Source organism: Crocodylus porosus, unplaced genomic scaffold (assembly GCF_001723895.1).
Source record: "Crocodylus porosus isolate Cpor-Errol unplaced genomic scaffold, CroPor_comp1, whole genome shotgun sequence".
NCBI classification, from domain to species: domain Eukaryota; kingdom Metazoa; phylum Chordata; order Crocodylia; family Crocodylidae; genus Crocodylus; species Crocodylus porosus.
Window position 1 is genome coordinate 24,611,087 of NW_017728916.1, and position 15,082 is coordinate 24,626,168.

Here is a 15,082-nt window from a genome sequence, read left to right on the forward strand (position 1 = left end):
TATCTGTACTTAGCACAGCTAAATTACAGGACAGCACGAATGAATCATGGTTTTTCAGAAAAACCATTTCTGATTAACAGAAAGCTGAGAGCTAGACTGCCTCTAATGCTAGAAACCGACGTCAGAGGAACTGGAAAGTTACAGAAGCATAGAGAGAGAAAACGCGAAACACAATTAAAACAAATATTTTGAGGTTACAGAAATCATTGTCAGTTCATTAATATGGTGGAGGTGAAGTACAGGCATTCAAGAATCCCACGCGGAAGCACTCTAACTTTCAAGTTTTACTTTAAGTGCCCCTGTTTAGGTCAAGAGGAAGCAGAACACATGTTAGCTTTTGTGTGTGTGTCTGTGTGGTGGGGGGGAGACTCACAGCCTGCCTCATGACCTGAGCTCAGCAGGTAGAGGGGGTTCTTCCACACCTCCCAGCATGCCTGAGGGCTCTCTGAGCTGCTGAAGACTCCTGAGTGGAGCCAAACAGCCAAGCTGCCCCTGATTGGTTGGTGGGGGTATCACGGCTGCCCACTCAGACCTGATGTAGCAGAGTCTCATCATGGCCACGAGACATCAGCCAGCCATTCTGCGCATGCCCCACCCACCATCCCCCATGTCCCAGATGCCTGAGCTCTCTCTGTATGTTTCCTGGATGCCTGGGTTCTCTGTGTGTGCGTGGGCATGCATGTGTCCTGGATGCCTGTATTTCTACCCCTCCCCCTCCTTTGCTGATATTGCTGGCCCCACCCTGCCGCACAGCAGGCTGTCTGGATGTGTGAAGCCCTCACCCACATGGACCGGGAGCCCTCCCTGGATGAGTAGGGCCAGAGGGCTTCAAGTGCCTATATCTTGGCACTGGGCCATGGATCTCCTGCAACAGGCTCCTCTGGCCCTACTTCATGGGCACCGCTGTCCACAACCAAGGCTGCCCAAGCACTGTCCCCCTTCTCTCTCTCACCCCAAACCCCCCCAGAGGTACACACTAGTGTGCAGGGGAATGTGGTATGAAGTAGAGATGTGCCTTAGTTTAAAACATGCAGTTGCAAAACTTTTAGTGTGTTTATTAAACAAAAAACATATGATTTTTGCCTACTCTGGAACTTGGAACCTTCTTCTAGGTTAACATTGAGAGAGTGGGGAAAGACCCTGCCTGTACCGGGTGGTTATGCCATTGAGTGGGGGGAGAGGAGTGGGCAGCCATAGGGGCTCAACTTAAACAAGAAACCTTGGAGTGGCTGGGGGAATGCCACCTGTAAAACTGCCACCCCTCAGTTTAAATAAATGTTGCAGCTGCCAAAATTTTCATGTGAATAATAAGGAAAAAGTGTGGAACATTGCTCACTCTGGACCTTGGACCATAGCCCAGGGGGCTGCCATTCCTCACAGAGGCTGCACTGCTTCCCAACAATGGGACCCAGACCTGCAGTGGCTTGGCTTGGTGAGCTTGTGGGACACCCCCACCACCCCCTGTTCTCCTTGGGGTCCTGCGCCTGCACTGGCAACTGCCAGTTACTGGGTGTAACAAGTTGGCTTTGGAAGGCAAGCTGAGTCAATGCTGGCCTTGGCAGCAGGTCTGGGGCATCCTGGTCCCCATCCCCTCCCTCACTGCTGCTACCCAGAGCAGACCCTGCCAGATGCCTTCCTGGCTCCTTGGACCACAGTTCAGTGGCTCCCAAGCACCATATTTCCTGTTCTGGGCCACCCCCCTGACCCCTCCAGCATCTCCCAATTAATGTGTGATGTGGAGAGTTCCCCCACAATTGCCATCCAGACCTCCCCCCTCCCCCCCCAGTGGGACTCTCAGGCATGTCACTCAAGGGAGGGCAGTGTTTTAGTAAAACACTGTAACAGGTTACCCAGAGAAGTGGTGGAAGCTCCATCCTTAGGGGTTTTCAAAACCTGGCTAGACAAAGCTTCAGGTGGGATGATCTAGTTGGGCTTAGACTAGATGACCTCCTGAGGTCCCTTCCAACCCTAACTTTCTATGATTCTATAAGTCCCTGGAGCAGGGCTCTCCATGATGGGGTGTGGGGAGGTGAGCAGCAGCCTGCCCCACCACTCCAGCCTGGGAGGGCAATGGTTTCCCTGTGGGAGGTGGTGTTGATGCCACTCAGAGGTATCATAGCTGGATCTCAGGTGGTTTTTGACCCTGTGCATAAATTTCTTATCCTGGCACTGAAACTCTCTCAGCTTCATAGTGGTATATATGACCTCCTTCAGAGATCAACTGGCCATTCACAGACCTTGTTCTTGGACCTTCACAGTGCATTACTGGTCCTGGATGGCCTGTTAAAGTGTCACGGCACAGCAGATGCAAGCAGTTGCCAACCTATCCTTGCCACCCTCCCACATCGAGGGCTTCCTTTGGTTGTCATGTCACTGACACCATCTACACACATATCTCCAGCACTCTGCAGGTGTCCAGCTGACCGTCCTGGATGCAGCATTTCATGCCCCATGACTGGGACTTCTGTGCACAAATGCAGAGTCTGCAGACAAGGGAAGCACTGAGTGGCCTCTGGTGAGTCTCCTGTCTGGACCCTTTCCCCCACTTGGGGCTGGAAGTCAAGCAGCTCCTCACAGCCCAGCATTGACCACAGCCCAGAACTGCCACATTCTGCCTCCCAGTTGGGAAAACATGGATGCCTGGATTCCATCTCCCTGCTGGGAGGACTGGGAAAACCAAGTGTCAGGGCTCAGAGGCATGAGTCTTCTCTGGTTCTCTGGGAGCAGAGGGAGGGAGAATGGTGTGGGGGTTGGGGGCAATGTTTGAAAGGCACAGGGTCAGCGAAGAGCATCAATAAATCAGTATAATCAGTCTTCCACATGAACAGTCATCAAGCCAAAAGCATGTTGAATATCAGAGTAGGCAAGTACATCTTTCCCCATGAGCATACTCCACCTTACCAAGGAGACATTATTAGACCGTTCCCTCACCTATAAACATCACATTCAGAAGGTCAGCAGTAAAGTCTTTGCACAGGTAGCTGCCTTAAGACATTTAGCCAGGATGACATGCGGTGACAACTTCAAAGTGCTCTGAACCAGCGTAGTTGCAATGGTATATTGCCACAGGAGGCTCAGGAAGGCGAAGGAGGCCGTAAGCCCCAGCCTGGCTGCAGAAGAGGCTCCTCACAATGGTATATGCCCCAGCAGAATACTGTGCTCTTGTGTGGTCCAGAAGCAGAATACTGTGCACAGCAGAATAATGTGCTCCTGTATAGTCCACAAGTTGTTGTACTAAAGGTCTCAATACTGTAGTTAACAGTGTGTAGATACTCATAAGAGGATGCACAATTTGCACACATGCAGATGTATTCCCTGCACTCTAGGGCATTAGACTAAGTGACATAAGAATGACATAAGAAGACCCTAACCACTCCCCTGCTGCCTGATTTCTGGGCCCATGGAGAGCCTGGCAGGTGAGGTACTGTGGCCTTGTGTGTTCAACTAAATTTATATAAGAGATAGGGTGAATGGAATCCTTTTTGAAGTGTGGCACCCAGAACTGGATGCGGTACTCCAGCTGCATCCTCACCAATGCCAAGCAGAGCAGGAGAATAATTTCCTTAGTTTTGCTTGGGATGTATCAGTTGATGCATGATAGCATATTGTTTGCTCTGCTAACTGTAGTATCACATTGGTGACTCATATTCATTTTATGGTCAGTTATGACCCTCCAGCTTCCTTTCGGATATGGTGCTAGCCAGCGTAGCACCACTGAGTCTGTATCTTTGTTGCAGATATTTCCTCCCCAGATGGAGCACTTTACAGTGTAGGGGGCATCGGTGTAGGGCACAGCATCGGTAGTGATCAGAGTTCTCACTGTTGAACAGAATCTGGCTCTAGTCCACCCATCTAACTAATCTGTCTAGGTCTGCCTGGATCGTCAGCCTACCCTGATGCATGGCAGCACTTCCCCACAGCTTAGTGTCATCAGCAAACTTTGCCAGTGTGCTTTTTACCCTGATATCTAGATCATTGACAAAGATGTTGAAAAGCACTGGTCCAAGTACCAAACCCTGGGGCCCCACTGGCTACCTTCCTCCAGGTTGGCACAGATCCGTCTATTAATACTCTCTGGGTCCAACTGTGCAGCCAGTTTCCCACTCATCTGACCATTGAATTGTTGAGCCCATACACAGTGCCCCAGTTTTACCTGGAGAGCCTCACGGGAGTACCTCAAAGGCCTTGTTAAAGTCCAAGTAAATGACTTTGACCTCATCTCCCTTATCCAGGTGGTGAGTAACTTGGTCATAGAAGGAGGTGTGGTTAGTCAGATATGACCTACCTGTGACAAAACCATGCTGGCTCTTGTTCAGAATTTTGCCTTCTATTAGATTATTGCATATGGACTCTTTGAGAAATTTTTGGAGGATTTTTCCTGGGATTGAGGTCAGGCTGATCTGCTTGTAGTTACCTGGGTCCTCTCTCCTCTTCTTCTTGAAGATGGACACAACATTGGCCCTCTTCCAGTCTTCTGGGACCTCTCTTGAGTGCCATGAATTCTCAGAGAGGTTCGCCAGTGGTCCTGCAATGACTTTGGCTAGTTTGTTTAGCACTCTTGGATGGAGTTCACCCAGTCCTTCTGATTTATAGATATTGAGCCTCTTTAGCTGTTCTTTCACCAGCTTTACATTGATTGTTGGTAGGTGATCACCCCTACTGTGGCTATTCTGCATCATATTTGCATTCAGCAGGCTATCACTCTTAGACTGGTGGAATACAGATGTGAAGTACTTGTTCAGGTGTTCAGTTTTTTCCTTGGTGTCGGTGATCAGATGACATTGAGCAGTGGTCCTACATTTCCACTGGTTTTCCTTCTATTATGTATGTACCTATATTGTCCTTGATTTTGGTTGCGAACCTGAAATCAATCATCACTTTTGCTTTTATAAACTGCCCCCTACAGGTGCCTTTGGTTCACCTCTTCCATAGATCCGTCTCTCCTAGGCCCACAGCCCGCAACCAGAAGAGAAAACTATCTGAGCCCCCAACCCCTTAAGCTTAGCCCCCAGAGCCTTGTAGCCACTCATGACCTGGCCAGGATTGCTCTGAGCTGTGTCATTCATGGCCACATGGGTGAGGAGCATGGGGTAGCGATCAGAGGGTAGGATGAGTTTAGGAATCCTTTCTGCCATTTCCTGGATATGGGCCCCTGGGTGGCAGTAGACCTCACAGGTCAGGGGGTCAGGTCAGCAGTTTGCCCCCTCTGTCCTTCTCAGGAGGGAGTCACCCACCATGACCACCCTGCGCCTCATCTTAGGGGTGGCAGCTAGCTGCCCCCTCATCCAGAGCGAGTGTTTCTGCTGATATCTCTGCTGGTGGTGTGAGAGGTACATATTTGTTGCTCATTTCCAAGGGAGGAGTGACCTTGGTACTCCATGTCTCGGAACTGGAGACGACCATCTTCCAAGTATCCTCCAGGTGGGGCTCCCAGTTGATCTTCCTGTTGTCCATCTTCACATAGCCAGGACACTTCAAAACAGCCTTGTACAAGATGAACATCTTACACAGTCCCCTGTGTGAATGCAGTGTCCACAATCATCACAGCACTTAAATGAAAGCTGCAATCTTTACAAATGCCCAGATGGCATAGATGGAACCTGCTCACTGAATGATAATATCAGACAGTGGCTCATAGCTGGTCAGGGGGAACAAGGGGGTGAGGGTTGGAAACAGGGGCTTTGCTGATTCTTGTCAGTGACAGCCTGGAGCAGAGCTGACATGGCATTCTGGTAGAGGAGTCAAACTGGCTGAGGCTAGACCACTACCCCATGCGGGGGATGTGAGTGGAGCAAAGCCCCATGGGTTGCTGGTGGAAAGTGACATAATGTGAGTTACAATGGGATCTGGTACATGTTTGTTATGGCACTCTGACTTATAGTGCTGAAGTCTGATACCACATCCATCCAGAGTTATCTTAGTGTGGGATCTACCATTTTTGCACAGCTCTATGTGCCCTGACCATCTGTTTGGTTATGGTTGTAGAGTGCTTTCTGTGCACTTACCACACAATAGGTGTAACTTCTGTACCTGGTTAGAGTGCCTAAAATGGAAATTAGTGGTCACAACAGTGATATCCTGTAAGATTGGTCCTTGGTTAACAAGGTGTCACCTCACATGGTTATATACTGAAGAGGAATAGGTGAAACCCTCTCCAACCTCAAGAAGGGAAGAATATAAGAAGTTCTGATTTGGCCATTTTGCTTGAGAAGAGCTCAGAAAGGGAAGAACCACAACATTAAAATCAACTGAGTCCTAAGATATAATATGGCTAGAATAAATTGAGGTACCATATCCTAACAATAGGAGTACTTATTTTTCAAGGAATATCTTCAATTCCAAGCAACAGGGCAGGTCAGAAGTTAATCAAAAGCTGTTAGTGAGGTAAATGAATGCTGTTAAACATTTAAATTTGTGTTACATAAATGTTGTTTAAGTGTATTTGTTGTTTATCAAGCTTCAGCTGTGAAATGAATATGTGGGATTAGGAATTGTACCTTTCAGTCACTGAGATTCCCAGACACAGGAAGTCTGGGGTTAGAAGTGCTGCTTAAGCATTCATTTTGTAGGGAGAACCAGTTAGAACTATGTAACTGAATAGGTAGCTTTTTAATTTTTTCCCCATTCACGCTGGACACAGAGAGAGAAAATCACACACTATTGACAGACTGTTTACCCCTTTTATGATATAGCTAAAAAGTGGCCTGGCTGATTGCTGGGGAAAAGAGTAAGGACACCCCTGGCATGATCTTTGTTTTGATGGTTTTGCAAGTAGGATTGCCAACTTGTTTGAATCTATTCCTGGAGGTTTCCAGAACGCCAGTGTGCCTGCGTGCTTGTGTATATCAGTTACGGATTACGGTGCATAGACCACATCAGGAAAGCAAATGCACATTACTATTACATTTTAAAAGCCCACTGGACTATTATATAAATCAGACACAACATTTAATGTTTATTTTAATGAATGCCCTATTATCTATCTCCTGGGGGATTCTCAGCAGTCTCCTGGAGATTTATATCTAATTCCTGGAGACTCCAGGGCAGTCCTGGAGGGCTGGCAACCCTATTTGCAAGTAGTATATTTAGCAACATTGATTGTTGTTGTCAAGAAGTAGCAGGAAAATAACATCAGTAGTAAGTGTTCCGACTCTATGGTCTGCTGGGTTGTCTGTTCTTGAAGAAGCAACTTCTTTTCCTCATTAGAAGGCATTGGGGCTTCTGTCTTTGGATATTATTAAGTAGTCTGAAGCCTTTAGGTGCGATTACAGTATAGCGATGGGCAATAATGATTAAAAAAATCTGAAAGCCTGCTGTCAAGGAGCTGTTTTCTAACCATTTCACTGTAGCTAGCATGCTTTCTTAGCCCTGTCCTACCAGTTCCCTTCCTTCTCAGGCAGAATGGGCTCCATTATAGCCTCTCTGAGTATTCAGAATAATCACCTACGCTGAGTCCTTCTCTGCTGAACACTATGGCTAGGGACAGACATTCAAAAAGCTGGAGCCTGAATTGATTCAATCTTTGCAGGTTAATCTAACCTGCCTAGATTGAATCAGTTTGCAACTGCACAGACATTCTGTCTGGAAGGAGGAAATGCAGGCATATGCCTGCAGTTGCTCAGGCCAGGAGTGGGGTGTGCTAGACCAGCCTTTGCCTATCGGGAAGCTGTGCTGTAGGGTGGGGAAGGGGGCATAGCCAGCCCTCCCTGTCCCATTGGCATGGACCCAGGCCAGGATCTACCTAACGCTCCCCCCAGGGCTGGGGGTACAGCGAAATGCTGGCTGGCATGGCTCCTGAGCTAGAGGGGGAGGGAGGGGGGTTATTCTCTCCTCCACCCCCTCTGCCCCTGGGGGACTACAGAGGGGACTGCCTGCTCTGACTGCCGCCACCACCACCATTTGCTCTGTGCCCAGGCCAAGCAACACAATAAGCCCTCTCTTGCTGCCTCTGCTAGATGCCAGAGGGAGGGGGAATAACTCCATTCCCTGCCCCCTTGCTCAAGGGACCCTTCTGGCCAGGCTCTGGGCATGTTCCAGCTCTGCCACTGGAGCAGCAAGGAGGCAGGGCCCAGATGGGGCTGCAGCCCCTGCTCTGGTGTCCAGGCAGTGTGAGCCTCTTTCTAATAGCGGGGTTACAAGCAGGGGTCAGCACTGCTGCGAACTGAGGTGAGCAATGGCACCAGGGCTTGGAGGGGGCCATTGCCCCTGAAGCACCACTGCCATTGCACCACTGCAGCAGCTGTCCCTGCCCCACCCTCACCTCCACCACAGCCCCCCTGCCAGAAAGAGACCCATGCTCCATAGACACCATGACAGGAGCTGCTGCCCCCATCATAGTGGCCTCGCCCTAGCTGATCTGGGGGCAGGGGCACAGGCAGAGCCGAGCCAGAAGAGCCCCTTAAGCAGGGGGAGGGGGGGGGTTATTCCCCTATCTGCCCCCAGGGGACCACAGTGGTGTCTGCCTGTCCTGACTGCTGTCACTACTGGTTGCAAGGAGCAAATGGCAGGATAAGCCCCCTCTGCTGGACACTGGAGGGAGGGGAAAATAACCCCCCACCTTGCCCCTGGCTCAAGGGACCCTGCTGGCTGAACTATGGCCATGCCCCTGCCTTGGAGCAGCAAGGGGGGAGCAACTGTGACAGGGGCAGCAGCCCCTGTTATGATGTCCGGGAGTGCTATCCTTTTCCAGGAAGGGGGGCTACACTGTGGATAGGGGTGGGGCAGGAAATGCTGCCACAGATGAGCAGTGCCAGTAGTACTGGGAGTGGGGGGTGCAATGGCCCCGTCTGAGCCCCAGTGCCATCACTTACCACAGTCCACAGCAGTGTTGACCCCTGCTCGTGGCCCCTCCACCAGAAAGAGGATCATGTTCCCTGGGCACCGTGACAGGGGGCTGCAGCCCCCATCACAGCCCCTCCTTACTCACCACTCCAGTGTCTGAGGTGCAGCCAAAGCCTGCTCAGCAGGGCCCCTTAGGCGGGGTGCATGGAGGGGAGCTTTTACCCCCTCCCTCCAGTGTCTGGCAGAGGTGGCTGCCAGAGAGCATGCCAGGATGTTAGGGGACTTTGGTTTAAGTTAAACCAGGCTTATCCTGCCACTCACTCCCTGAGATCGGTGGCAGTTGTGGTCAGGGCGGGCAGACCCCGCTAAGAACCCCCCAGAGACAGAGGAGCAATAACCCCTCTCCTGGTCCCCCACCTAAGGGGCCGTGGCCCTGCCCCCAGAGCAGCAAGTGGGGAGCCACCATGACGGGGGGGCAGCAATGCCTGTAACGGTGTCCCAGACTGTGAGCCCCTTCCTGGTGGGGGAGTGTGCTGTGGGTAGGGGCAGGGCAGGGAAAGCTGCTGCAGACAAGTGGCAGCGGCGGCGCTAGGGAGGTTTGGGGGGTGATGGCCCCCTCCAAGCCCCAGTGCCACTGCCTACCCCATGCAGTCTGCAGCAGCTCTGACCCCTGCACATGCACCCCCTGCTGGGAAGTGGCTCACACTGCCTGGACACCAGGGCAGGGGCTGCAGCCCCAGCAGGGTCTTGCCTCCTTGCTGCTCCAGCAGCAGGGCCAGAGCACATCCAGAGCCCAACCAGCAGAGCCCCTTAGGCAAGGGAGGGGTTATACCCACCTCCCTCTGGCATGTGGCAGAGAGGGCAGGAGAGGGTTTATCCCGCTGCTTGCCCTATGCACAGGGCAAGCAGAGGCATCACAAGTTAGACACAAGTCAAGCACCACAAGTTAGGGGTTGGGGCAGGCAGACCCCACTGCAGTTCCCCGGGGCAGAGTGGGTAGAGAGGAGAATAATCCTTCTCCCTTCCCCCCCAACTCAGGGACCAGACTGGCTGGCATTTGGCCAGGCCTCGGCCCCACCATTGCAGCAGTGAGTGGGGAGCACTCAGTGGACCCTGGTCCAGGTCTGTGCAGGGGGGACATTGAGGGGGGAATTAAATCCTTCCCTGGCCAGTTCACTCAGAGCTACTGCTGGCGCCACTGCTGGAGCAGCCAACAGAGATGTGCAGGTCCCTGCCAGTGAGACGGGGAGGGGGAGTGGCCAGTGCCTGGCCAGTTCCCCAGCCCTGCTTGTCCCCTGCTTGGGCTGGGGAGCAGAAGGACGGGGCCAGCTCTGCTGGGCTGGAGCAGAAAGCCCAGCCCAGAGAGCATGCCAAGATGCTAGGGGAGTCTGGTTTAAGTTAAACCAGTAAGGGGTCTGGGACAGATGTTGCATAAACTGGTTTGAGCTCAATCAGTTAAGTCTGACACTATATTCAACCAGGTTTATCTCAAACCAGTTTTGGCCATTTTGAAACTGGTTTTGTGCACTGAACTTATGTTTTGTTACAGGTTTAAACCAGTTTCCGATCAGTTAAACCATCATATTTAATGGATGTCCCTAGCCTCTCCCTTTGATTTTGCAACAGTTACATCCTCAGAATCCTCCTCTGTGTGGACAACACAGCCACCACCTGAAATAAATTCCCTATTTCCTGGTTGCCTATTTGTTCCATTCATATCAGATAAGTTAGCTCAATTTGTGATTTGCTTCACACAAAACTACCGGACTGAGAATTCCCAGTGATGGTAAAGCCAGGCTGGTGAACCTAAATCTCTTCTCTTGTGCCTGACTCAGGCCTTTTCTGAAAGCATCTCTCTCCTCGTTTTGCTAATGGATTTATGACATTTCCTCCTTCTCAGTGTGCCCCTCCTGGGCAGTTGTGCAGATTTGATGCACGTTCTCAGATCAATGAACCATCAGCCCTGGGATACATTTGTCATTTGCAATGATGTGCATAACTCATTTGCAACTTCACCATTTGTGAGTAATATAGTCATTTCAAACTCATGCTGATAAAACGTCTTCTACCACAATGTTCCACCATGCATTCCCCCTCTCCCCAGACAGAGCTAAAGTGTACATCTATCTATAGAAAGACTTCATCTTTAATTTTGGAAGTGCTTTTACATTCAACTTCAGAGAGGGTGTATATATGCATGACGTACAGTGAAGTGCACATCATGTCAAAATGAGTTTGTAACCCATTGTTGTTTAGTAGTGGACTAATTGAAATGGCAGATTCATTCAGAAATAGCCTTGAGGAATCTGGCTGCCGTCATTTATATTCCTTTATAGCTGGTAAGAATAAAGTCAAAGTCAGTTTTAAAATGAAAGTGGTTGAATCATCAAGCAAAAGGCTGTGAGGCTGTTCTCATTGCTCTGTTAGTTGACAATTCTGCTCTTCCCTCAGTCCCCACTTTTTCTTTTCCTGATATTTTAAGCATGTTCCTGCATTCCCAAGGACCTTGGGAGCAATATTTTCTAGGCCATCAGGCATCTCAGTTCTCAGTGATGTCACCACGTTGTCAGCAAAGCAGCCTGCAGCTGTAAATGATTTGTTTGCTGCCTTTCCCAGAGCAGGTGACTCACTGCAGCTTTGATTGTTTTGGGGATCTTGGAGTTAACTATTAATCCACAAAGTAAGAGCTTTTTACAATCTAGCTCTCCTGATCCCAAGTGGGAGGAGATAGAGGGGAGGAAGAATAGAAAGTTGTAAAAGAATTTCTGTTACAGGTCAAGATAGAAAAGTACAGAAAAATTTGTCAGTGAAGTGAAGACAGCCAAAGAGAAACACGTTGGGAGTGTCGGAGTCCTCTACCATTTATTGCAGTGACTGGAAGCTTACATGAGCCAAGGGAGTAGTGCTGTAAGTGTATTTACATTAACCACATAAAGCCTGGAAGATTTTTAATTTATTCACAGGAGACTGTGGGTCAAGGAAAATACCTCCTGGGTGATGAACTGCAAAAAGTACTGAAAGAAAAAATACCAGTAAGGTTCATGTGTGGGAGAACATTATGAAGGCCAGAGATAAACCGTAGGAGCAAAAGGAAAACATGTTAGCTGGAAAAGGCTTTACTGTGGACTGCCCCTTTTATTTGGCTCCCTGCCCCCCCACCCCATTGCAATAATTAAGGTTGCCAGAAAATTGTAGGCATGATAAAAAGAGCTCCATCCTTAGGGGTTTTCAAAACCTGGCTAGACAAAGTTATTTGAACTTAATGGTAATTGTTTGTGTTTCACATAGAGGGTTTGTTTTATTTTTTCATTTATAGGTCTTGAAGTCTTTTCCAGGGATGAGTATGTAGTAGTAGCCTCTGTTTTACTGAGGTTGCAGCTTCAAAATGCTGAGAGGCTAAGTAACTTGCCAAAGATCAAGAATAAAAGTAGTGTCAGAACAAAGATTAGATCCTAACCATCCTTACTTCAATCCCTACATTCGCTAAAGCATAGTGACCATGATGTCAAAGAGGCCTCCACTGGCTTCATAGAAAATGGGCAGAAATTTAGCTGAGAACTGCTGTTATCTTTTGGGATCCAAATACCAGTGCCATTCCTGTACATTTGTGAACATAATATAGTATAATTTGGAAATATTAGCTAAATAGTGAAATGAAAAACATCCTGATCAATAAAGAAGGCTATATCAGAGCTCAAGAAGTATAAGGACAAAGTAAGAATTCCCAAAAGCAACCCTGAGTCATATCTTGGCAATGATGATAAAACAAGGAGGAAAAGGTTGCAATGACAAAGAGCAATGATGATAAAACAAAGAGCAAAAGGTTCTTTGGTCATATAAATGGAAAGAGATCAAGAGAAGAAGTTGGGCTGCTATATGCAGCATGGACTGGATAGTGACAAAAATCAATCCAGGTATGGCCTGAAAACTAAATGAACACTTTGCTTCACTTTTCATTAATGATGATTAGGAGGAAGAGGAACATGGGGGCAAGGCAGGATAGCTATATGGAAATAGAAATTGCTGCAATCAAGGTGTGAGTAAAACAATTAGTTTAGTGCTCTCAGTCCATGGGTACTGAATATTTCCCATCTCAGAATTATGAAAGAACTGGCACGTGACATTGCATGTCTGGTAGCAAGGACTTTTAAGAGTCTCAAGTTCCAGGTGGTATTGTACGATGGGACAATAGCATGTGTGTGTACCTGTGTGTATGTAGTACCTACACTTCAGAAGGACAATGGAGATCTGGGCAGTTACAGGCTCACTAGTCAGACCTCAATAGTATTCAAGTATTAAAAACAGATTTTGAAGAATGACTGGATAAAGACAAGGAAATAAAAAATGGGATAAAATGCAACATGAATTTAGGAAAAGTCAGTGGTGATAGATTAACATTATCTTTGATGAGACAACTGATTTTCCAGACACAAGAAGTTTGTCAGCTGTCATCTTTTGTTATCAGTAAAGCATCTGACATGTTGCCACATGGGAAATTATTGGTTAAAGATGAGGGATAGGACAAAAATTGTGCAATGGTAAGGAACCGGCTGTGAATTAGAAGAGTAGCAAAAGTAAAATAACTACTCTGAAGATGGAGTTTGATTTATTTTATGGAACAAATTGTCTGATGTGGTGTTTAGTCTTAACAGGGATGGGAATCAATGCAATGGTGGAGCAGTTATGATGTTTTGCTCTGGCAGTGGTGCGTTTGAGCCTCGCTCCAGACTCATTACACAGGACACTTCTATTGGACCCAGCGGCAAATGGGTATTGGTCATCTGGGCTGGGAGTTCAAAGGTGGCAGGATGTGATGCAGGCCCCATCATTCCCTCATGGGCCACTGGCTACAGAAAGTGGTGTGCCTTAGCCATGCTAGCCAAATGGGTTGGTAGACTCAGTGGTCTATTTCTCTACGTTAGATACATGCTAGGGAGACTTAAAGAGTAAAGGTTTCAGAGCTTGCTACTAATCCAAGAGACTTAGTCAGAAAGCTAGACCAGCCAGCAACAAAAAGACTTTGAGATAAAAAGGCAAAGTCTATTCTGAAAAGAACCTTTTCATCTCTAAAATAAATAGTGTGTGACCCTTTCATTAGAAGTCTCTCAGACTTCCGAGTGTTTGGCCAATTATAGACAGCCAGGAGCCGAGCACAAAGCGAGAGCCACATTAAGAATAGAGAGCTCATCAGTCTATTGAAGTTACAGGATAAGGTTTTCTTCAAGGAGCTGAGTTATGTAAATACAGAGTCCGGGATAGATACAGTACATGGGACATAATTAAATGAATAAGACCATCAGTATCAGCCATGCCAGCCAGGGGAAGAGGTGGGGGGCAGCAAAGGAAATTGTGGGGCTAAGGAGAGCAGAAAATGACATTTAAACAGAAATGTAAGGGAAGGGAGAGAGTAATGCAAATCAGGCTGAGCAATGACATTTACATTCTGTTCAGAACAAAGGTGCTATGAAATAAAGCAAAGAAAAAGGAACAAGTCACCTGCACTGCTGCAAGGAGCCCTGAAAGCAGGAGAATTTTTAGAATATCTATTCTCTTTTGTTTGCTTTAACAGAAATAAGTTGGTTACCCCCGAGAGCAAATGTAATGTGCTAGCTTCAGCTCCTAGCTACATCTGGAATGACTCCACTGGGAGAGAGAGGACAGATTTATTTCGGATTGACACCAGTGGATTCAAGGGAAGCAAGGTGGTATGATCACACACCCCCATTGACCGTGCCCCACATGTGCAGGGAGCTCTCTGAGTTTACCAACTGGTTGGCACCACCACTGTTTATCCCACCCCACTTCCCAGTGCCAAATTCAGTGGCAGGGGGAAAATGGGGTCTCTAGAGTCATGCAGAAGCTCCAGCAAGAACCTGTGCCGACAAGCTGATGAGCTCAGAGAAATCCCTGAAGAGGTAAAGCTCTGGCTGAAGCCTGCACAGACTAGGCTGTGCACGCACCACATAGCCAAAGGGGGTGTGGCTGCACCCTCTTCACTCCTTTCTTGGATCCACTCATGCCAGCATCACTGAGGATAAAATGCAACTGGGAGGCCCTAATTCTAGGCTGAGCTTCTAATTTCAGCTTCTTCCCTTTCAGAGAAGCTGAAACCAGGTAGATTTCATAGATTTTCATAGACTTTAGGGCTGGAAGGGACCTTGGAAGATCACTGAGTCCAGCCTGCCGCCTAAAGGGCAGGAAGTCAGCTGGGGTCATAGGATCTCAGCAAGATAAGCATCCAATTTGCTCTTGAAGGTGTTCAATATAGGTGCTTGAACCACCTCCGATGGCAGGCTGTTCC

The 15,082-nt window shown here is 48.4% G+C and overlaps 1 protein-coding gene across 2 annotated transcripts in view; it reads left to right on the top strand.

The window, feature by feature from the left end:
* The first annotated feature begins 11,467 nt into the window (after positions 1–11,467).
* LOC109311068 (syntaxin-3-like) overlaps positions 11,468–15,082 on the top strand; it is a 14,480-nt gene continuing 10,865 nt past the window's right edge. The window contains exons 1-2 of one of the 2 annotated variants that reach the window (XM_019536495.1): positions 11,468–11,688; positions 14,351–14,483. In XM_019536495.1, coding sequence (XP_019392040.1) covers positions 14,416–14,483 — 68 coding nt within the window. In that variant the 5' untranslated portion in view covers positions 11,468–11,688; positions 14,351–14,415. The remainder of the gene's footprint in view (positions 11,689–14,350; positions 14,484–15,082) is intronic. The other variant, XM_019536496.1, reaches the window with a different exon arrangement.